This window comes from Physella acuta, unplaced genomic scaffold (genome assembly GCF_028476545.2).
Source record: "Physella acuta isolate Inbredline_101_S28 unplaced genomic scaffold, ASM2847654v3 ptg000890l, whole genome shotgun sequence".
Classification (NCBI taxonomy): domain Eukaryota; kingdom Metazoa; phylum Mollusca; class Gastropoda; family Physidae; genus Physella; species Physella acuta.
The window spans coordinates 1,494,351-1,519,070 of NW_026732407.1; the positions used below are offsets into that span (position 1 = coordinate 1,494,351).

General features: G+C 32.6%; 2 protein-coding genes across 5 annotated transcripts; both read left to right on the top strand.

The window, feature by feature from the left end:
- The first annotated feature begins 1,720 nt into the window (after positions 1-1,720).
- LOC131952776 (uncharacterized) lies at positions 1,721-3,064 on the top strand. The gene has a single exon (XM_059315600.1). The coding sequence runs from the start codon at positions 1,721-1,723 to the stop codon at positions 3,062-3,064; it is 1,344 nt and encodes a 447-aa protein (XP_059171583.1).
- Positions 3,065-6,342: 3,278 nt separating this feature from the next.
- Positions 6,343-24,277, top strand: LOC131952750 (serine/threonine-protein kinase tousled-like 2). Of its 4 annotated transcripts, none has more exons than XM_059315571.1 (22): positions 6,343-6,491; positions 9,387-9,457; positions 9,715-9,810; positions 10,094-10,172; positions 10,274-10,323; positions 10,412-10,486; positions 10,856-10,975; positions 11,995-12,087; positions 12,565-12,597; positions 13,372-13,482; positions 13,580-13,716; positions 13,826-13,957; positions 14,656-14,820; positions 14,908-14,989; positions 15,470-15,561; positions 15,952-16,041; positions 16,188-16,357; positions 16,474-16,612; positions 16,813-16,924; positions 17,462-17,569; positions 19,273-19,373; positions 19,510-24,277. In XM_059315571.1, the coding sequence occupies exons 2-22, from the start codon at positions 9,392-9,394 to the stop codon at positions 19,676-19,678; spliced, it is 2,220 nt and encodes a 739-aa protein (XP_059171554.1). In that variant the 5' UTR covers positions 6,343-6,491; positions 9,387-9,391; the 3' UTR covers positions 19,679-24,277. The 4 variants fall into 4 exon arrangements, with proteins under 4 accessions (XP_059171554.1, XP_059171551.1, XP_059171552.1 ...); XM_059315568.1 differs by lacking the exon at positions 6,343-6,491 and adding an exon at positions 7,484-7,592; XM_059315569.1 differs by lacking the exons at positions 6,343-6,491; positions 12,565-12,597 and adding an exon at positions 7,484-7,592.
- The last annotated feature ends 443 nt before the right edge of the window (positions 24,278-24,720 follow it).

Here is a 24,720-nt window from a genome sequence, read left to right on the forward strand (position 1 = left end):
CTCTGAACTACATCTTTGCTAATTACATTATTTAATAGTGCCTGGCCTCGAAGTTTCGTAATTTTTAAACATCCAAAAGGAAAAAAAAAAAGAAAACCATTTTGGCTATTGTCGCCTAACACTCTTCATAGGCTAGCGCCCACATAACTTTATATAATTGTATCGATTTTAATTATCCATTGCACGTTACATATAGAATGCCTTACACTCATAAATATTCATTTCTTTATCAATAAATCTACCAATGAAGCTCCCCATTAACATCAAAGAGTACTAAGTAAAATGTGAAGCATTCTCTTATAAACGGTTATTATTTTATAGACGTTGTTTCTGTTCAATTTGATAACCAGTATTTTTTGTTATACGGTTCGAAATAGTTTTAGCTATAATGAATTATAGATATGATTATCATAATTCAAAGGCGTAACGGGGGGTGGGGGGTCGGTGGGGCGACAGCCCGGGCACCGAACAAGAGTTGCCAAAAGGGTTAAAATAACGTTACAAGCCTGATTTGAGCTTCATTACTTCAGTCTTGGCGTTACAAACATGTTTAACTTTTTTGAATAGTCATTGTATTACAGCTAAATATATAGGCCTACAACAAAAGCTAGTAAATTGTAAAAAGCGGTGACAACATTTCTAAAATAGTACAAATATAAAATGTATTGACACAAAATATGTTTTATCAGTCCGATTTTACAATGTTAAGAGATTACACAATTAGTACCTCGTTGTGTTTCTATCATATTTATAAGTTATAGATAAAATAGTTTAGCTTAGTCTAATTATTTACAAGAAATATTTTGAAGCCAAAGTCTTTGCATGCTAAATACTAACGCGAGTTTAAACAATAGGAAAGTCAAGGCAACAATAATTTATATGCTCGGCCCAATGCGATGTTGCACTTACCTGGAGCAATTCCTATCAAAGCCTAAACCTTAACACTGACAATAACCCGTCAGCCTATACTAATACTTACCCTAACTAGTAACCTAAACATAACTCTTAACCCTAACAATACCTTATAGTTGGGGTTTAAGATCTATTTAAACTTTTCAAGTTTTTATTATTTAGATATTGCTACACATTACATTGTATGCCTGCAATTATTGCTATGTCGGATATATTTCTAAATCTGCATCTATATCTGTATGTATTATATATATATATATATATATATATATATATATATATATATATATATATATATATATATATATATATATATATATATATATATATATATATATATATATATATGTAATATGGATGCTGAAGTCAAATTTCTTGTTGGTTGCCGGAATGGTTAGCTACGCCTCTGCGCCAGAATAAACGCAGCGTTTGCTATTAAAAAAACATGGTTTTGAGCAGCTGGGAATATACATTTGTCATACAAATTTTCAGGTGGTCAGGCTAGCCTTTTGTGCCGCTAATTGATACACATTAAAAGCAAGTTTCTACAGCTTAAAATTTAGCACAGTCAAGACTACGTGTAAAATGAAAACTTTGCTTTGCGTAATCGCCTGAAAAATCTGCATTGGATATATACCTACCTATGTGTTCAAACTGTCGGCTTTGAAAAGCCCCTGGACGTTTTGGCTGTCATCGATCTTGCATCAGTCCGCCAGAATAAGCTTCACTATTGAAAGAAAGTATGTGGACATATAAGCTCGCAGAAGTCAACTGGACACAACTTGGCGTGATTGTGGGGACGTGTCTCATGGCGTTTCCTATCTCAGTCCCGTGGTTTTACGGGAACCTGTCAGCGTACATAGACTCGTATTACATCAGCAAACTTGGTCCAGACGGACACAGCGTCGGTTCGCTATGGATGCTGGCTATAATCGGCTTCGGTACAAACCTGTCTTTTGTGTTCTCTGGGATGTTGTCTAAGAAAATCGGGCCATGGCTAACATCAGCGGTTACCATGGGTGTGTTCAACTTTGCTTTATTCATGTCATTTTTCACCATCCAGCACAGTTTCTGGCTGCTGCACGTGACGCTGGGAGCCCTGTGTGGGCTGTGCACTGGTGCAGGCTACTCTATGATGCTTTATTTCCCAGTGTTGTGGGCGTCTGAGAAAGTTGCCTTCGTCAGTTCTTTAGTCCTGGCCTCCTCCGGTGTCGGAAGCATAATTATTAACCAAGTCATAACTTTATACATAAATCCTGAGAACGATGAGCCGAACTTGAGTCTGGGACAGAGCCATTACTTTAATCAGGATGACATCATTGAGAGGGTGCCTTATGTTTTTTTAGTCATCGGGGGCTTGTCTTCTGCTTTCCACGTCATATCATTGTTGTTGCTACGAAACCCAGTCTCTCCCAACACAACAACAACCAAACTAAAGGAAGCAAATCTGGACGAGAAGACGACATGTGAAGTAAATTTGAACAACTACTCGTCGATATCACAGGACCAAAGCAAGCCAGACCAGCAGGGTAGTGATATGCTTCAGGTAAAACAAGAACCTCACATATTTCCATGGAAGACTCTGAAATCTGTTAATTTTTACTTGATCACATTTGCTACAACTTTGATGATGAGCGCATTTCTTGCAGAAAGCAACTACTATAAACAATTTGGACTTTTATACATAACAGACGACCACTTTCTAACAAACTTAAGTGTCGCTGTAAGCGTTGTTGTAACAGTGTGTCGCATCTGTGTATTTAGTTACGTACTCGAGAAGTTTAGCTACAACACCGTGTCCATATTTGTCACTGCCTCTCAAGCTATTGTAGTGGTGTTCTGGTATTTTACACCCACAATCGACAAGTGGTTATACTTTTTTACCTACATTTTAATTCAAGCAATTCAGAGTGGATCAATGATTTTATTTCCATTAATTACTCTTCGAGTTTTTGGTCCTGAAGATTATGTGGTCAACTACGGGCTAGTCCTGCTCATGGGCAGCGTCATTCTGTTACTGACGCCATTCTTGATGCAGCTGATTCTCCTCAAGTTCGGCTGGTTCTGGGTCTTCTTTTCTATTTCTTTGACAAGCGTGGCAGCACTGGTCATGTGTGCGTTGTTGCCACGGGATACGGCACATGCTAAATAATCTTAAGCTTCTGTCATACATGTGCTGCTATACGGATTCTGTCTTTGCTTGTTCACTTTATTTTTTAAAATGATACTTATGCAGTTTAAACGACGATTTTAGCTTGTTTCAAATGGTTACCTTTCTTTCGTAAATGTTCACTGTTTATATTTACTCTGCCAAATGTTTATGAAACCCAGCAATTTAAAATTAATATACGCTTTTGTTTTTGTTTACTAAATAATGCACATAATAACTTAATAAGCAAATAAAAACCTTCAGAAGAAACATGTTGCATTGTTTTATTGTTCCTAGTTAATTTTTGTTATTCAACTTGTCTTGTATAGATGAAAATTGTGATATCAAGTCAAAAGCTTGATACACTTGGCCACTCTCTAAATAGATAAAAAGTATTTGACTCTCGTGAAGATGAGAATGACATGTTAATTTTTTGTTATGTCGTTTTGTCTAGTCAGCCAGTCAGTTTGTGTGTAGTAGATCGGGGTTGAATGATTAATGGACACCATCGTCAGTAGAGTGCGCTGTATTTCCAACTGCTGACCAAATTCATAATCAGTTTCTCTTCACGTCTAAGTATGTATCTCGTATTACGTAAATAGTAATACAAGCAAGCGACGAATAAACCAGGTTTTATGATGATTTTGATGAAACAAACAAGCTATTTAAAACACAACATCGCATATTACTGGCAAAGTTATTTGGTTGTAAAGAGAAAAAAACACATTTACAATGACGACATGGGTACGAGCACACAACAGACGAGATGCACTCCTGTCGGCCACGACGCCATTTATCATTTATTAAAAGTTAGTATTTTACATGACGATGCGGCTTTAAAAGTCGCCGGCACGGGCTCTTGCGTACAACAAAGCTCTGGATCTAGTCCACACTCATTAACACACACACACACACACACAAACACACACACATTTCAGTTAATCCAGAGTTCATTAGCTTACTGGACACTAAAACGTTAACATACTGAGGTTGGAGAATGCTATGTGTAACCACGGTCGGTCTTTAGCAGAAACTTCGCATGTAACCTAGCTCTCGAGACTATATAAGCGGTGTACCATGCAGTGTTTCTTCCAGACGTTTTTCTCGGGGGGGGGGGGGGGGCACCTAAAATTTTCGGGGAGGAGGGGCGTACTAAAATTTCCGGGGGGCGGACACTGTTAAAAGTATATATTTTCTATATAAATTCCGTTTTGTTCGCCCCCCCCCCCCCCCTGAAGAGATGCCTGGAAGAAACTCTGGTACCATACAACTTATTGCTGGGGAATAAAAGCAAGTTTTGTTCCCGAGATCACGTGATCTACCGAGGAAACAGCAGGCGCAAGTGATGGCTAAAGTCAGTTCCCCTGGTGAAGAGAGACAGGGAGGATTTTTCACCAGCGCTTTTCAATAATTCTAAAACGCTTTGGGTTACGGTGTGGTCTGGCGGTAGAGGGCTAGACAGCTCACCCGAAAGTCTCGAGTTCAAATCCGGGTCCAAATAAGTAGAATGTCCTTGAGTCCACCCAGCTCTGATGGGTATCTAACTCATGTTAGGAGTAAGAGGGTCGGAATGAACAATTTTAAGTATTTAGTAAAAACAATTTACCTCAAAAACTAAAGTACAAATGCAAAGAAACTTTGCACATATCAGGAATTTAGTATCCTTAACAAAATTATAAAGAGAAATTTTGATATTAAAAAAAAATTTTTTTAGTGAATTATAGAAAGTTTACTCATTATTTAGCATTTCATTTCAGTTGAACGTCTAACATATGATTTTGATAACTTTTTAAATAAATAACAATAAATTAAAATCCCTTTACAAGACCGTAGCAAAATACGTAATGAACACAAAGGGGGTCGTCCATAAATGACGTCACACTCGTATGGGGGAGGGGGGTCCGTAATTTTGTGACGGTGTGTGATGAGGGGGAGGGGAGGGTGGGGTTCAGATGGTGCGACGTCACACTTTTGCATTATAAAAAAGCAATGTTAGAAAACAAATTTTAGACGTTATTTCGCGCTTTAGAAATCTGTTTTAAAAATTGTAATAGGAATTGATTAAAATACTCTATTTTGACAGAGTACAGACAAGATTTTGGAAAAATATCGATGTTTAAAAAAAAAATCAATTGCAATTTTGAGGGAGGTTGTAGGCTGAGGTGTGACGTCATTTTAGGGGGTCTGGCTTTTTGTGACGATGTGTGACAGAGGGGAGGGGGTGAGGTAAAAAAAATCGTCAAAAAAAAGAGTGACGTCATTTATGAATGACCCCCATTGCACAAATAGCGAGCATAAGTGATAAGAAAAGATTGAATGAGCCTGGTACCAATGTTGCCACTACCCTAAATTTGTGGTGACGAGTAGGTCAACACATAAAAGAATAGAATAGTATATATATATATATATATATATATATATATATATATATATATATATATATATATATATATAGTGCCTTTATCGCTCGCACTACCCCGAAAAAATAGTCTTGCTCAAGTAATAATAATATTAACGAGCCGGCCCGCGGCATAACATACGCCGCTATTTAGTTGTTGTTTTTTCTACTTTTCAGTAATTCATAATTTGTGAATTCGACAGTACCAATGCTGACACTGAAAATATTTCTTTAAAACACTATAAGTAGCTCGTTAAAATAAGGACCAACCCCCCCCCCCCCTTTCCTTCCCCCCCCCCCCCCCCCCCTACGTTTAAAATCGTTGGCTCTGCTTGTAAACATTTAGAGTGAACACGGCTCACTAAGACCATGTAGGGGTGGGGAGTAGGGAGCGCGTTTACAGCTTGTTTTCTAGCGGCTCCCAGAAGAGAATTATATATATAGAAGATACTGTGTGGACGTATGGAGACGGAAGATGGGCAGTCAATGCATATAATTAACATAGTATAGGCTAGTCTACGTAATAGGCTATTTAAATTTTTAAGCAAAAAAAAAAATTTCATTGGTTCGTTAACGTAATTTTTTTTTAAAAAACTCGTAATTATTAATATAATAATTATTTTTAATTGTGTTTGAAAAGTAAATTTATTTAGCGTCAAACCAAAGATATTTTTGGTAAAAATAGACACATTTCTTAGAAATGTAGGCCAACGAGGATTAGCTTATTTTTAAAATGAGTTCTCTTAATTTATTTTGATTTACTTTTTTTGGGAGATATTTCCCCCAACCGTGATGCCTAGGCAAGGCTAATGCGCAGCTTTTTGTTGACTTCACAAACGCTGGCTTCATTGATCTTTGTCCTGTGAGATGGTTGGTGTGAAGGCTAAAGTTGATAGGTGTCAAGGCCACACATTCCATTCTTCTCGCTTTCGCACTAAAAAAGAAAGCCGAGGATCAAGATATCTGTAACGTAAATTAGACAGATATCTAGAACTACCTGTGTAAAACAAAAGATGAACAAAAACTAAGGAGGTTAAATTTCTAATACTTTTTTTTTAACTTATTAATTTATTGTACGGAACTATTAATAGCTGTATGTAAATGAAAAGTAGTAACAAAAAATCCGCATAAACAAGTTTGTTCTGTCGACGTCATTTAAAAATTCGGAGACAAAATCATGAAACGCAATGATGTTTCTAAATTAATTACATTGAATTTCTTTTAGCTTTAAATATTGTTTATTCAGATTTATATATCGCCCGCAATTTTTTTTTTAATTGCGAACATCATTACATAAAAGCACAATGGTTTTCCAGTCATTCAAATTTCACAAGTTTTATATTGGGAGAAAAATGTCTTTGTTGTCTCATCTGCATGGAATCGTCATGTAGGCCTTATGTAGCATTACAACATTTGCATATTTTTAAGTTTACACCATTTATTTAAAACAACATTAAAGGTAATTATAAATAATTGGTACTGTACACGTGTTTATAGTTTTATTTTCAATTTAAAAAAAAAAAACATTTATAAATGCATTTTCCTTTCTTCAAAGAAAACTTAAAGGGTTTATGCTCTGGGATCCCCATACTTCCGGTGCTTCAAGCGGGAATCCCTTCCGTCCTAGGTCCTTAGAGGGGTATCCCCAACCGGAAACAACCGATGTAGGCCGATTGCAATCACACACATATTTGTCTTTTTCGGGTACTTTACATTCATAAATAAAATTTCACTATATTTGTTCATCTTAAAACATTTTTTGAAACAACAAATGCAAAGGAAATTTCACCTGTGTGCGTGACATCTCGATTAAAACTCGTGGTGACAATCAGTGTGACGTCATACGTGTGAGCATCAACAAAAGTTGAGATAGTATTCGACAAGGACACCCTGGTCTCTTTATCGCGTTGATGCACAATATTTACTGCTGCAGTTATTTTATATGGCAATGGAGCATGTTAACTAATGAATGTTTGTCATTTTTATGCGACCAGTAGGGGCATTAGCCCCTTAAAGTGCCTTAAAGAGTCGATAAACCTGTAATGTCTTGTGGCAGTGGAGGACCGCCATCTTGGACAGCAGCAGGTTCTCATAGCAGTAACCATTCACAAGTGCGCCACTCAAGTAGGGAAGGTAAAACTTAAGAATAAGTACTTAATTATTAACTAATTATATTTTTGGTAAATGCAACACGAATTAAATTTCTTCAATGTTCTGTGAATACGCACAAAGTCATCTCTAAATTGAAGTTGACATTTTGGCATACCCACCGATTAACAAGCCATTCATTTGATTTTTTTACTTCACTGAGACTTCAGAATGTTACTTCTTGGACAATCTGTCTAGTCTAGACTCTAGATCTAGCTAGACTAAGAATTAGTAATGAGTTTTAATCTTGTTTATTTTAATTACCATCAACCCCATTAACTAAACCTGTAGGAATAAATTTTATCAATCCAGGCTAGACAGTACTTGTAAATGTAATCTAGATCTAGGTATAAGAGTATAAAAGTTGATCTCTAATCTCTCAGCTATCCTATTCTAATCAATGATTAAATCATTGATTCTTTCCTTCTCATTGCTGAGGCTCATAACTGTGCACTGAAGTTGCACTGCCTAGGATTACTTTATAGTCTAGTATGCCATTTTGACCCAGTTCGAATATTAAAAATATTAAACTGTAGGCCTACATCTTTTCAGTTAGAAAGTTGGATGATGGAAGATACTGATGTCCTATAATAGACTTCCAAAAATAGTGTTATGACTCTTCCAAAACTAGGTGTGTTAGGCTGTTAGTAGTATCATAATCTCGACTAGTTTGATGGTTAGAAATTAGGGTTGGGGCTAAGGATAGGGTTACTACTGGTTAGCATTGACATTAGCAAGCCATGTGTATAGTTAAGTTAACTTCCAGTAACTTACCACCCCTTTTTTAAGATGATTCTATTATTGGACAATGGTATGAAAAAAATTCCGTTAAGGGAATCAGAACTAGATCACTTTTTTTATGGAGTTTCAACTTGTATGGTCTAGACTTTGCTAAAATTTTAACAGTCTTAGCCTAATTCATGTTGTGTCATGTTTCCTTCTTCTTAGTCTAGCAATAAGTTAAGCCATTTGAGTGTATTTAAAACATTTGATGTAAATTTAATAGAGAATGTGTTCAACTTTGATTAGTTTTAATACGATTTTTTGTTTCAAACTGACTCATTATGTTTCATCATTGCCAAAATTATAAGTTAGCACTATGTTTAGAAAATGCATTCATTAGTTTGCTTTCACTCAGGCTTAGATCTAGTAACACACATTGCCTATTATTTGATTTTCTAAAATATACCCGTTTATTCATTTCTTTTGTCAAACATTTTTAGACACATTTGTATGGGGGGGGGGGGATCAAATCTGCTATATTTACATTATTAAATCGGCCTAAAATTTTAAAGATCAATGAATGATGATTGACCTCCCCTCCAGTGATTAATCTATCTATTGACAAACATATCCTTTTTACTATCATCAATCTTTATACAACAAAGATTTAAATAGGTACAAAATAATGTTTGACAATGATCTTTAATATTATTTTATAAGCCTGCTCTTTACATGTTCTACTATTTTTATTGCTGTCTGTGAGAAAGAGAAGAGCTTGTCTGTTAATTCCTTAGCTCTATGATGTCCATATATGATATTTTGAACTGCACCCTCTACAAAAAATGTACCGTTAACAGCCTGGCTTGCTATCCATTTTCTATATATCTAAACTAATGACAGATAATTATTATCCTACAAAATTTCTTTTGCTATTTTTCTTTGTGCATTATTCACTTAACTTATCCTGTCGGAATATTATATTTTCAGTTTACAAAATGTGTTAAAACAGCAACTATTCAAGATTTGTGTATCAATTATATTTTCATATATTGTCAGGTGGTATGGAAAACATCCATGTAGACCCACGTAAACAAGAACTTCTTGAACAACGTTTTTTAGGAGGCCGGGTTAGTGAGAGTATTGTAATTCTATTTGAAGTTTATGCTTATAGTTTTTTTAGGGAATATATGGATTAGAATAGAAGAAAATATTTAATGCCCTATTTAGTGTTAATGCTTGTATACTTTTTCTTGCCGGCTCCCAGGGTACATGGAACCTCTGAAAGTTCTTTTCATTTCTTCCAGTCTTTGGCAATTATATTGAAATTGTTTATTATAACCACTAAACTTGTATGTTTTCTGTGTTGAGTTTTTTATTTTTTTAGTTTCAGCCCCTGGTGATGCCACAACCTCCTCAAGAACAGCAACAGGATAGTAGTAATTTAAGTAGTGGTGGTTCAATAGATAAGGAAGATGGAGAGGTAATTGTTTTTTTTTTTCATCTCAGTTTATAAATAAATATGCCATTAAATTCTGAGGGTTGTAGGTACACTGTATATATATATTCAAAGTATTTGCTTAATAGAGAGTATTCTGTCAACAAATTGTATCCTCTGCAACTAAAACACTCGAAATATGGTTTTGTTTTTCACATCATATCCGACTGTTTATAATTGCAAATAATGCTTATAAACATTTTTGTTTTTTAATTATGCATTTAAATATTGTTTGATATTACTTATTCCTGCTTTTATAATCAATTAGGGTTTGATGCAAACACCTGATAAAGGAAAACTTAATGATAGAAAAAGAAAACGAAAATCAGGAATTGAAAACCCTGCAGGTATTTTAAGTTTTAGCTTAATAAATCAAAGCTTTATAGATTTTTTCATAGTACATTTTTAGATTCATCTAACTTAATTATGCCATTACTCCTATCTTTAGCTACAAAGCGAGCAGAAACCAATGGTAAAAAGATAAATGAATATTTTAAGGTAAGATATCATTTGTCATTGGAATTTGAGTGTACTACTTCGATGTTTTGTTGGTTTTAAACTTAATTTTAATGTATTATATCTGTAGCAAAATCAGTCACCAAGTCGTACAGGACAGCCTCAGAATACAGGAGCTAAATCACCGTCGCCACAAGCATTTGGTGTAAGTATTTATATATATATAAATATACACTAATTAATGTATTTACTTAAACACTTTTATTACACTTGTGTAGTTAAAGAAATGTGATTACAAAGAATCCAACCTATTATCTTAATTTTAGATGATGTGTTTAATATTGATGTCTCTATTTATATTGTTCTAATAAAGTTATGGTCTAAGCTTAATCTGGAAATTGGTTTAATTTTTTTGTATTGTCATTTGACACATTTTTACTGTTTGCACGTAAATTACATACCCCAGTTTATTATATTTTGTTTACTAATGCTTTATATCATGTCAATAAGCCTTTTATAAATAATGCCATTTTTTTCTCCAGTTTCCTTATGTTATAAAACTTTTATTTGACAGAATATTATTCCTCATTCACCAAGCAACTCTTCCAATTCAATAGCAGAAATTATGAACTCATCTATTAGACCTTCACTTTCTCTTAGTATTGGTTCCAATGCCTCCATCAAGAGTGTTCAGGTATGAGAAAATAGCTACTAATAAGATCATTTAAATATCCTGCTGTCTTAAAGATTATTTAGTTTGCTTTTACATAAAATATTTAACACTCATTTTTTTTTTTAAATTAACGTAGTTTTAAGTAAACTAGTTGTTTTATGATGGATGATAACAGGAGGATTTTTTTTAGATGCATATTTTAAAAATGTTAAGCTAATTTAACTAAACATTTGTATTGTATATTTACCACATTTTAAAAAAAAGCAGATGTTTAGAACCCATGATTCGTGGTATAAAAGTTTGAGTTTTTAAAAAACCTTTTTTATCTGGAAAATCTCAAGTTTTTTGTTTTTCTTGAATGCATCCTGGGGAAGTATTTTTTTTGTAAAAAGATATTTTGTTACCTTAATCAATGTAAGATTCCCCCATTCATGCTTGTTAATTATATTATTTCAAATGGTGAATAACTGTATTAGGTTTGAACCTTCACCACTTAAAGCCCTAGCCTACTTTTTGCTCTTATTCCTCAGCAAATTATTCTAAATTCAATTAAGTTTACAAACATATTAAAATTTCTGTGTAAGTTGTTAAATCTTCATCAAACCTTCTCAGCCTGCATCTAATCCACAACCGAAAAAGCCATATTGGTGATCCTGACCAAAAAAGTCAAAGAAATATTGTTCATGTTTAATTTAAAAATCAAAAGTTGGGTTAATATTACTTTTTCAAATAAATATTCTGTGCATTAGTATGGGGAAAGGTCAAATACTTTGCTTGATGGAAACTGAAGAAACTGGGCATTATGCAAGTTGAAATGGAAAAGTATGTCAGGGGCTGTAATTTTTATAAGAATTTTTAAACATTATGAACTATGTAGCAACTATAAGCTTTACTTTTCATATTGTAGTGCAATAAAAATTTTGTTTGTTTTATTACCTTCATTTTGAATGTCTGTTTGTTAATTTTCTACACTATTATGAACTGTCTTTTTTCATTTGATATTAAATAATTTGTAACTAAAACAAACAAAAAATTTGCAGACTGAAATTTCAATGACTCATCTTCAAGCAATGGAAAATCAGTCTATGTCTGATATGGAACAGAAAGATACACGTATTGATGAACTTATTAGGGTAAGTTTACTATTAAAAAAAAATTCCCCTTAAAGATTCTTAAACTATTGATTAGACAAGCATAATGAAATGTGGAAAAAATGAAAGCATTTATATTTTTAAACTACAAATACTTTCACTATTAAAATATTATTTTAAAATGTTAAGATTAACCGGTAAAAATAAATTTAATATTAAAAGGCATGTTGTAGGTGTATAATTTTTGTCAGTAATTAGCATAAATTTTAAAATAATGCACACATGTTAAGAAAATTTTTAACAAATATGCATGAAAATCTCTTTGTATTATTTGTCTGTAACCTTAAGAGTAGATTATGCCTTTATCTACACAAAGCTAAACTCCTTTTTCACTAAAAGCTTCTGCACTCACTTCATTCATGAATATGCTATTTAATACTAAATAATAAACAGTTACTGCTAGTGTTAAGAATAGAATATCTTTCACACTTGGCTTCCAGTATTCAATTATTATTTCAGAGGCATAGAGAAGAGCTAGCATTTACATTATTGGTATTAACCTTTTTTTTTCTCTTAAACTTCTTATTAATATTTTTCTTGTGTTCATTTAATCTTTTGTATTTGGGACCCAGTATTTTAACTAATATTTATTGTGTTGAAAATTAACAGGTTTATATGGTGTTCTTTTTATTCAAATGTTTTTAAGTTAATTGTAATTTGTTTTGTGTAACAGTTTTTTAAACCTAAAAACTTATACCACTTTTCTGCTGTTTTGTTATCTAAATTTATTCAGCTGTATTATTATTAAGCTTCTTTAGAGTGAGTTGCACATGGTATAAATATCTTTGTATTTAATCAAAAATTTTAGAGTTGGAAGGCATAATCTAAATGTAATAGGTGTTGAGTGAATATATTTGCTTTTTTTTTTTTTTATTAAATTCAAAACTTATTTGCTGAAGAGATATACAGTTTAAATACTTAATAGGAACTTTGTTTTGTTAGTCTTCAATCACAATTTTTGTCACAAGTAAAACCAGATGAAAATCATGAATTTAAAATGTCACTTTTTGCTGTGGGTAGTTTACAAAATATTCAACTGTTTTCTTATTTTACTTTAATTAGATTATTAAAATGCTTTCAAATGCAAGCATATCTTTTATATTATTTAATTTTGGATTAATTATAGTGTAGTTAACATGATTATAATGATTAATGTAATTAGAAGACACATGCTTTCTGTTTGTTTTTAAAATAAACAATTTTCATGTGATATTTTGAAGTTATTAAATATATAATAATAACAGTGAAACATATATTATCTTACAGCAAAATGATGAGCTGAAACGTCAGTGTACAGCTCAGAATAAATTATTAGAAAAACACAAAGAGAACTTGCAGAAATGTTTAGAAGTTAACAAGTCACTTCTCATTGAAAAGGTTTGCTTTCTTGTACTGTGTTTGTGAAAACTTTTTTAGATTTTGTAATTAAAACAAACTGCAGATATATTCTCATACATATTTATGTTAAATACAGAGTACTCTTGAAAAGAAAACCACACGACAGAAATGTATGGAAAACAGACTCAGGCTAGGGCAGTTTGTAACCCAGAGACAAGGGGCACAGTTTGTAGAGAACTGGGTGGATGGATGGGCGTTTCAAGATCTAATGAAGTACTTCCTTTTTACTATTATTGCTTATTTGTGATATCAATATTTTTAACTTGTAAATTTTTTACTTAGTTTTCAAAGTAAGGTAATGATTGATTGTTGAATTTTGCAGACAACAAGAGCGAATAACAGCAGATAAAGATGATATTGACAAGCAAAGACGGTTGCTTATGAAACGTAAACCACCTACTGCTGTAGGAAAAAATGCTAAGCATGACAATTTTCTCAAACCTGGAGAAAAATAGTAAGTTTAAAACACATTAACTTCAGACTGCCTCAGAGATACCAGGGTTTTATTTAATTTTTACATTAGAGTCAAATACTTTGAGGTCAAAATCACATGGTCTTTCATTTATTCTGAATGTGAAAGGAAAGTGGATTATTAGATCAATGCAGCATAAGATACTAACACTGTATTAAAATATATTTTTGTTACCACAACTTATCAGGTCCCAATAGTTTCAATCATAAGAATCAGTTGCTACAAAATGTTTTTGCAGTCTAATATTGATATTAAAAACTTTAAAAAATTGGTCTACCTCGCATTGTTTAAAGCTGCCCACTCTCTCTTCCAGCCCCCTGGGTAAAAAATATTCTGCTTTTTAAAACTGTCATTAATTTCTCTGTGTAATTGATAAGCTTTCTTCTTTAGATCTTAAGCTAGTCACACTAATCTTAAAAATATAATTACTATACATAAACTTCCAATGCCCTTTTTTATCGGGTGCCTAAACTGGGATAATATTAATCCAAAAATAGGCAGTTAGACTAATTCTTACTGTTTACTGGCACTTTTTAACGCAGCCAATTAATGCCATATTTTTCCAATGAAAATAGATGAAGATAAAAACATGCGCTGACACTCACCATATTTTTAAAGCCGTAAAAGTTGTGTTACTTTAATGATAAGTTAAATCTGCTTGTAATATTTTTCTCTTTTAGCTTAACCTTGGCAGAGTTTTATGAACAAGACGAAATTTTGAAACTTCGGGCAGCTGCCTTGAAAAAAGAAGATTCTGATTTACAACTGGAAATGGAAAAATTGGAAAGGGAAAGAAATCTACATATACGAGAACTGAAAAGGATTCATAACGAAGACAACTCCAGGTTTGTTTGTTTATTATTTTAAACAAAATTTTGCTGTGGATTTAGTTTCGATTTAATAGCCTTACCATGTTAAAAAATGCCTTTCAGATTTAAGGATCATCCAACATTGAATGATAGATACCTACTCTTATGTTTACTTGGGAAAGGTGGTTTCAGTGAAGTTCATAAGGTTGGTTGCATTTTAACAAGTTGTTGTGCTTAGTATTATTTGTTATATATGAATCTCTTGCCAGTTTAAAAAAAACAATTATTAGGAAAAGTTTTTAACAAGAGTTGATCCATCTCAGGGAAAAGTAATGTCTTTTAAAATTACATTTGGATGTGACTTTCTGGAGAAAGTTAACCAAGCTGATCATTTTGCAAACCACACAATCACCCAATTTGCTATAGACATTTAAACAACCTGCCAGGACTGATAGATGCGTTACTTACAGATTTAATTATCCCATGCTCAACTGCCCTGTTATCATCTGTACGTTTTAGTTGTTTGGTGTCTAACCATTTATTGTGTTTTTGCTGCAATTATCATGTGAAATACTGGAGGTTTACAAGTTAAATACAACCTACCATTAATATGTCGACCTTTATTATTTTAAACCATTTAGGTGAGTTTTCCAATCTTGTAAATATTTTCTTTTATATTCCTCAGGGTTTTGATTTAAAAGAGCAGAGGTATGTTGCCTGTAAAATTCACCAGCTGAATCGTGAATGGAAAGAAGATAAGAAAGCCAACTATATCAAGTAAGTGTAGAGCTGGCAGTGTAGGGACTTAACAGAAAAGTTTTCAGTTTGAAATTTTCTGCTAATCTTTTTTCAGATATTTTTTTTTATTCAGAAATTATTTTTTAATGCAGCTATTCTGTTAAGAAAGGTTGGAAAACTAGACATGAATTATTTATACACAAGCACCACTAATCTTTCAACTGTTATTAGCAATCTGTACAGCTTCATGGGGCCAGTTTCAAATATGAATGGTTTATACCAATATAAATACTGCTGTGTTCTAATTGATCACATTGTCCAAATCTTGAATGCAAACATTACTGGTCACTTGGTGTATTTTGTAGTATAGAAAAAATGTACTACTCATACTTTATTTTTTTATTTTAAAATAATTTCTTCACATTCCAGGCATGCTTTAAGGGAATACAACATTCATAAGACTCTAGATCATCCTCGCATTGTGAAACTTTTTGATGTGTTCGAAATAGATAACAATTCGTATGTATATTTCTTTCTTTGAATTTATTATTTTACGTCATAAAAAATACCTTGGAAATCAAAAAATGTTTAACATATGAATTAAAAATAGCTTGCATTAATCTAAAGAGCTTCAGAGCGTAAAAATACCTTTTTTTGTTCAACAGATTTTGTACAGTTTTAGAATATCAGAAAGGAAATGACCTTGACTTTTACTTGAAACAAAATAAGAGCATTCCAGAAAAGGAAGCGCGGTCGATCATTAGTCAGACGGTCAGCGCCCTTCGGTATCTCAATGAGATTAAACCACCTGTGATACACTATGATCTGAAACCTGGTAAGCACTTTATTTACCGGCAAGCCTGTAATTTTAAGGTACACTTTGAAAACACCTGAGATGGACTGATCTGAAATCTAATGATTTGAGTTATTGAATTTTCATTTATCTTTTAGGAAATATATTGCTAGGAAGTGGATCAGTGAGTGGCGAAATAAAAATTACCGACTTTGGTTTGAGTAAAGTTATGGACGAAAGCAATTTTCATCCAGAAGTTGGGATGGATCTCACTTCACAAGGAGCTGGAACATACTGGTAATATGATTATCTATACTTCACATAAATTGAATTAACACTTAGACATTTTTCTAGAGCTTGACTTAAAAGATCCAAGTAACACTTCCACAATTGGAGAAGTTTTTAGTTTTCTTTATTATTTTTACATAGTCCTGGCAAATATTGCAATAAATTAGGTCTGAAATTTAATGACAACTTTTCCCATTTTTGTCTTCCAGGTATTTGCCACCTGAGTGTTTTGTAGTTGGTAAAACTCCTCCAAAGATTTCTTCCAAAGTTGATGTCTGGTCAGTTGGTGTCATATTCTATCAGTGTTTATATGGTAAAAAGGTATGTCAAGTTCTTTCTTTTTTCTAGTCGTATTTGATCTAGTCAGCAAAAATCGTCATGACAAGCTTTTTTAGAATATTAAAAAATGTTTCTGTGACCTCAGCATTTGAGGGATTGTTTGGTCAGTATTATGCCCAGCTGTCATCAAAGCTGGGTGGATGTCTTACAGACTTGGTCCCTGTATCCGAGCTTCAGACTTACGGGTTAGCAGTTGTACTCTCTACCTTGTGGGCCATCCCATTGTGTGACAATATGATTATACTGCATGTCTTCAGTATGGTTCCCTCACTCAAGTCCATACTGTGTCCCTTAAAATCTACCTAGCTCTGGTGGTATCTGATTCCATTCAGGGAAAGAAGTACAGCTGGACTTGCTGCTGTACCATATCTCCTCATCTACCTCATTGAGAGGCTGCAAATAACACAATTTATGAGAACTATTAATTATATCTTAATTATTTGCTAAGCAGATATTATAAGCAATCAAGTGAAGTCTTATCGATCAAATGTTCACTTTAACTTGTTTTTTTGTTTTCAGCCATTTGGGCACAATCTGTCTCAAGCGGCAATTTTAGAAGAAAATACTATATTAAAAGCCACGGAAGTGGAGTTTGCTTCAAAACCCCCAGTAACTCAGGAGGCCAAGGTAAATATTCTACTAGTGGAGTAGGACAACTACATAGTTTGTCCCATAGATTCAGGACAATTTATTTATCCCTTAAAACTAGGGTGGTAGATCAGATTTCAAACCTCCTTGGTTTCAAATACCTAAATATATAAACTACTTTTGTTTTCCTTTGTTAAATACCTTTTATTTAATGTTTTAGCCTAGAAAATGCTTTTTGCTTACCTTTTTTTAAGTGTTTGTTATTCAATGGCTACCCCACAAAACCTCCATTGTTTAAGATGATGCTCTCCTCTCTCAATGTTTTTTTTCATTGAGTTCTACTGGTTGCATTGTCTGCTACAATTTGCCACGATAATTAAATACATCTTGTTAATAAGTTATGTAAATGTTTGCAGAATTCACTAAATAAAACTCATTAAAAGTAGAATGAAGCCTGGTCAATTTTTGGTAGACATCTTACCATAGTGACAGTTTTAAAAATAATTAGCTACCCCTATCTTTTTACATCTCTTTTTATGGATGGCCTGTAATAACTTTCAGGAGAGGATTGGAAGGATTTTGCCAATTTCTGAAATTTACATACTTTGAATTTTCATTTAAACATTTCTGCTACTATTTTTCCATTACATAATTTGACAAAAAATTATTATCAGGTAGAAAAGTATTTTTTATGTTGCTGTTCTGTAAAGGAAATGCTCATCTATGAGCCCAGTTTCTTTACTGCTAATCTCACATGTAGGTTAGGTATAATTTATCTACTAGTATTTTAAGTCTTTTCAATAGGTGACTAGAAAGACTAGACTAAACTCTTCCTCCTCCTCCCCCTACCCCCTTGTAGCAACCGTTGCTAATTATTCCTAATCACATGTGATCTCACAATAATGCATAGTAGTGTTTGCTACTGTTTTGTTTGGGTAAAAATAAAAGTGACCTCACTGGCAATCTTAGTTAGCATTACTGTTAATTCTCTGACCTTCAGATGTCTTGTTTCGGGGGGGGGGGGGGGGGGGGGGATTATCATATTATCATGCTTTAAATTGAAGACAAAGGCTATAGTAAAAGTATGAATAATGATGTGGTTACTAGAAAACTTACAAATAAGTTAGCCTTTTCTAATTTCATCTATTTTGGTTGATCTTTTTGTCCATCATATAAATTAAAAAGTTGAAATTGCAATGTCTCTTAAATGTTGAAGACTTGCATAATATACAAAACTTGATACCATGTCTATCTTTAAAAGACACCATGCATTTAAGGGGCTAGGAAAGAGACTGACATTGTTCTGGAGAGTGAGTTGTAACCATTTGACACAGGGATATGATCACACATTTATTGGGTCAAATAAATCCTAGCTACTCTTTTTTTTTAATGAAATTTTTATAAACTGTTAAGAAGTAAAAAAAATTACAACTTAATTGTTATTTTAGATTGATAGAAAAAAAAAAATAGAAATTTCTTTTATTTAAGATACTAGTAATTAGTAAAATTATGACAATAGAGTGCTCTATTACCATACATTATTACAATAGAGCTGCAAAAACCTTATTGAGTTCGGTCCGCCAATTATTATACCTGCTTTTTAAAAATAAATTTTTGAAAACTCTTTGTATTGTATCCTCAATTCTGTCTCCTACCAGCTGAAGTTAATAAAATAAGAAACAATTGTTTTTTTAGATACCATCTTTGCCACCTGCTATTCCATGATGTATTTTTGTTACCAGAATTTCATCAGGCGGTGTTTGCAGTATAAAAAAGAAATGAGGCCAGATGTTTTGCAGCTGGCAGCAGATGATTACCTCAAGCCTGCACAATTAAAGTCTAAGTAAGTTTCATTTTACCTCAAATGTTTCCTCGAGTATATGGAAGTTTGCAAATGTTCTTTTAAGAGTTGATTTTTATATTTTAGTTTTAAGATATTCCTGTAGCAGCCATTTTAATTTTATATTTTCTTTGTCCAGAAATATGACAGATGGCAATGTGTATGCTAATCAGAGCTCTCTATCAACCAATGCTCTTGGGGGTGGCTCCAATGTAGTGGTAGTGACCAACAATCAGTCTTCTACAACAGTGAACTCCCATAGCGCCTCTCAAAACCCTTCTTTCAGTTTTGCTGACAAGTTCTCCTAGTCATAGCACAGTGGATTATTATTTAGCCTTGAAAGGAAGTTTTATTCAAATTGTGCAGAGCTGCAGCTGGGTGCTGTCAAACAAAAGTGTGACAACAATTTCTTGTGGGATGCCACTGTCTGTGACAGTATGTGACACTTATAATGTTGGACCATGATGTATTTTGTTTCTCTTTGTGAAAATAAGCTGTGCAGGATTATTTACACCAAGTTCAAAGAATGGTTTATTGAGAGATGGACTCAATATATTTCTGCACTGGGCATTTACTATGTTTTTCATTTAATGTTGAGTCTGAAATATAAAACAAATGTCTTAAATCTTTGAATCCTTTTCATCTTGGAACTGCCTACATTTGATGTGATTTAAAGTGGCTTAACAGATTCCCTGTTTACTATCACAGCAATCATGAATACAAGGAGTAAGGGAAACTAATCTGCTATGGTGATGAAATGGTTCCTTCTTGTTTTCATTGATTTTAGAAACATTTCAGTGAAGCATGGAATTACTTTTAACATTTTAAAAATCTTATTGAACAAGTTTTAATTTGTGGATGAAGATAACATTTATGTAAGCTTCTCATCACCTAGTATTTTCCCTATCAAATCTACAAGCTAACTAATTGCCATATTGGTACTGCTTTAAACTTGTGGTGTTGCTTCACTACATACTAAACTTTACTTTTTCTGAACAATTAAGGAAGCCTTGCAATAGTCATATCAGAGTAAATAAAAAAAATGACCATGATTTTAATGTCTTTCAGAGCATTTCATTGAGTTAGTTGGAGTTGTATGTATGTTCATTCATAATTCTTGTCTAAAGTTAGACATTAAATAATTATAAATATGTGGCAGTAATGATTCTACTTTCACATTTCTCTTGTTTCTTTATTTCAAAAGATTCATTTTATAAAATAATGGACACTAAATAGAATTTTGTTAAGATCAATTTTTATATTTTTTTTGCCATGTTTGATTGCTAATTAAGTGAAATATTTCAATAAAATGTTTAGGCTATTTTAGAACTTATCCATTTCCATTATATTTAGAAGTATTTTTGTACCTTTTTAAGATTGTAGATGTAATATTTATATATGTATTTTTATTTAGACATAACTTCAGTTCAAAATTGTCAAATTCTCAAAAGTTTTAGTAATCTACTTATGCCAATATGTTTAATAGTATTATACAATAAATTATCTCTGTAGAAATTTGAATTGTTGAAATGTTGTTTTATTAGCTAGTGTCATCATTTGCTTATTGTAATACACAAATTTAGGTCAGGAGTAAAAAGAAAAGACTACATTGTGTGCATTATTGACAATGTGAGGGTCCAAAAACTATCATTTTATGTTTATTGTGACATTCTTCATATATAACACTTTGTTTAATTTGAAAACTCCTCAGTTTAAAATTTCAAATGTGCACTGTAGCTGATCTAACACAGGATTTTAAATTCTATTTAGCCTTGATTATTGTTGAAGATTTCACTGTTTTCAACTATTGTAGGCATGTCTAGCTGTGGTATGGCAGATGTAGAGTTTAAGGAATTTTTGTTGATTTAAAAACTGATTATATTGGCTCTCTTTTTACTCAAACAAGTAATACTTCTTGCTAGTGAAAGATAATATAATTGTATACTAGTTAAGACAACAGAGTCGTATTAACATCACAAGCTTCTAATTTGTATTGCCATATTCCAGCTGGACATTTATTATTCCATTTAGAAAATTTTCTTGTATGGGAGCAATTATAAAAAAAAATATTTTAAATTTTTTTTTTCTGTTTAGCTAGAATTAATGTAAAAAATTGCAGGTGATTTTTTTTTTCCCCCCCATTTGAACTGTTAGATACAGCTATGCCAATGTGTCATTGATCAATGAACTGTTATGTTAAGTCAATGTTTTCCCAGCAGTATTTTCTTTTGTTCTTGTTGTTTGAATTTATTGTCAAGTACTCATTACATTTGAAACAGATGTCAGAATCACACCTGCTATCATGCCAAATACAGTGAACACCAGTTAGAACTTGCTTGAGTGTTTATTGTGCTGTTGAGATTTTTTCTTTGTGTGGTAAGGTGTGTAGTGAACCATTTTGTTTGGAGTGAGCTGTGGGCTGGTTCAGCGTATGATAGTTCTGTGGTTAAACGTATGACTGGAGTGTGTAAAGAAAGAGGACTTTGATGAAAATTTGATTTTGAAGTTTTGCTTTTCTGTTCACAGTGATCAAACTAATTGTATGTGATGCGCATGATAAAATTTGTTTTTGCCTTGTGAAATAAAGAAATGTTTCTGAAATAATCATATTGAGTAATAACTTCAAAAGTACATTGCATGAATGTTCATGTTTAAAATTGGATTAGAGTTAGGAATTCAGCCAGTGGACTCTTACATTAAATGAAGAATCTCGTCCTTCATTTTCTCTGCAATATTCCTAGCCGTGCACAAGCTTTCCACTCATTTTGACTTGAGTCACTTTCTTTTTTTCACTGCCATTGTTGCATCTTTTCTTTCATAGCAATCCTAAAATAAGTCTTATCATTTTCCTGCCTGTTCATCTTATAAAATTGTTGTAAAATCAACTTAAAACAGTCTGATACATGTTGAAACTGCATTGATTACAAATTGAATGTTTAACCCTTACATTTTTTATCAAGCTTAATTTGTACAAAATGAAATTTGCTTTGTAAAAAAAAACTGTAGGTTTGTGAATACAACTTAGGTGTGATTCATGGTATTTGTGGATCACAGCTTTTTTTTTTTACATTTTCAATTTTTCAAAGAGATAGCATACATTTATGTATTTTTAAATAACCTTTTATTGCCCCCTTTTTTCTTGGGAAATTTCATATTAGACAGTGGTTTTTTACTGACAGAAGGCAGTTTGAAATGATAAAAAGAAATTTGTTTTTCAGTTTAGCCTGATGCTTTAGGCAGCTTTTGCATATTGTTTTTTTTTTTTGTTTAGAGCTTTGGCATCTATGTGTGTTAGGGTTTATTTTTTTTAATTGGTTTTTTTTTTTTTTTTTTTGTGAAAAGTTTTATTTTGGCATCTTAAAAAATTTTATGTTAGGTTTTTTTTTTTTTGAAAGGTTAATTTTGGCATCTTAATGAAGAGATGGACTTTTAAAGTTTGAACTGCTGATAACTTAAACACACTTCTCTTATATATCAAATATAAACCGCCACCTTTCTTTTATGAATAAATTAACGTTTTATTACAAATCATAAGTTGTAATTAATTTACATTAGCAGGTAGCCAACCAAAACACATTTTTAATTAAGTTCTTCCAGTGATTTATTTACACACAAGTACAAAAGCCTATGTACATGATTCATAAATGTAAAAAAAATAATTTAAGAAATGTGCAGTTGCTTTTTTCTGTATCAGAAGGGTTTTCATTAAGTTCAAGCTTTTATTCTGCTTAAAAGCTACACGTTTGACAGGCTAACATTCACTTTTTTTATTTCAAATCAATTTAAAATCTAGATTGATGCCTTTTGTCTGGTTCTTTTGTCACAATTATAAATATGACCTAAAGCAATTTTCTTGTGATTTCCCATTTTGTCCAGAAATCTACTTTTGATATTGATGCTTACTTTCTCACTTGTATGTTATGAAGCTTGTCTGTACATCCATTCATGACAGCATTTCAACATCTAGTGCATTGTAATATAATTAAACTGTGAATATGTAAATTTTTATATGAAAAAAAAAACTTTGCCAGTGAATCAACTGTTACAAACTGTTAGGTTGTTGAGTGGAGAGCTGACATCACTCAACATTTGGTTTGCTTTTGTAGATTTTTCTAAACTATGGGTTGTTTTTTTTTATTTAAAGAGTACTGATGGGATAGTTATGTTAGGACTGTCTGTGTTAGAGAGTCCTGATAAGATAGATATGTTAGGACTGTCTGTGTTAGAGAGTCCTGATAAGATAGATATGTTAGGACTGTCTGTGTTAGAGAGTCCTGATAAGATAGATATGTTAGGACTGTCTGTGTTAGAGAGTCCTGATGGACTAGTTAGGGCTGACTGTGTACAGGTGATTGTCAGGTGCAGATACAGGAAAGTTTCTGCGTGAGAGGAAGCCCTTTCTGGTGCCTAGCTTAGATTTGACCAAGCTGATCCAAGTGTCACTTGACATTCCATTACACATTCAACTAGAAGATGTGGGATACTTGAATGGCCGTAGACTTTGTATTTGCATCAGTTCATTCTGTATGGAATTTTCCTACTTAATCCTTTCTTCTTCTGTAATGTTTAGTGAAAGTAGATTAACCATGCTGGTTCAAACTTGGCTAGAGATCCATCCAGTTGTTACAGGGAGCGTTAGTGAAATATTTATTTTGTTGAAACACAGAGCGTGTTTGTTAAACTTTGTCAAGTTGTGAAACCGTGTGCAAGCCTGCACTGTGCACATATTGACTTACATTGCATGCAGTAAGTAAACTTTGATGTCAAGCTTACACATATTTCAATACATTATGTTGAAATGGCAAACTGTGAGCAAGTGGAGACATAGCGTGAAAGGGGGTTGTCTATGTGAGAATATTATTATGCATTTCTGTATAGTCAAATAAATGAATTGTCTTGTTAATGAAAAAAAAAAAAGACTTTTTTTTTTTACCTTGCCAAAATAGCTTTTTCTAATAACTATATATATATATATATATATATATATATATATATATATATATATATATAAATTCAATTAACATTAAGTATTATGTTGTTAAAATCGGTTTATTTCTGACGTACCAGTATATCAGTTTTAGAAAATGTAGATTGCATTGTTTTTTGTGTTGTCTGGTGAAAGCCTACAACTGTTTGACACTAAAAAACGTTTGTAACGTTTATTTTACACATAAACAGCCGAGCTGTTATGTTAGGGCTGTGTAGTTAGGGCACATTGGTAGGAGAAAAAATTGGCTTGCTAGTCCTAACTTTTCTTCTCTTTCTGAAGGAAATCTCTGTGGGTATCTCAATACAACCACGTCATGAAAGCTTCATCAAACTAGACTACTCAATATTTCTTTTTCTAAAT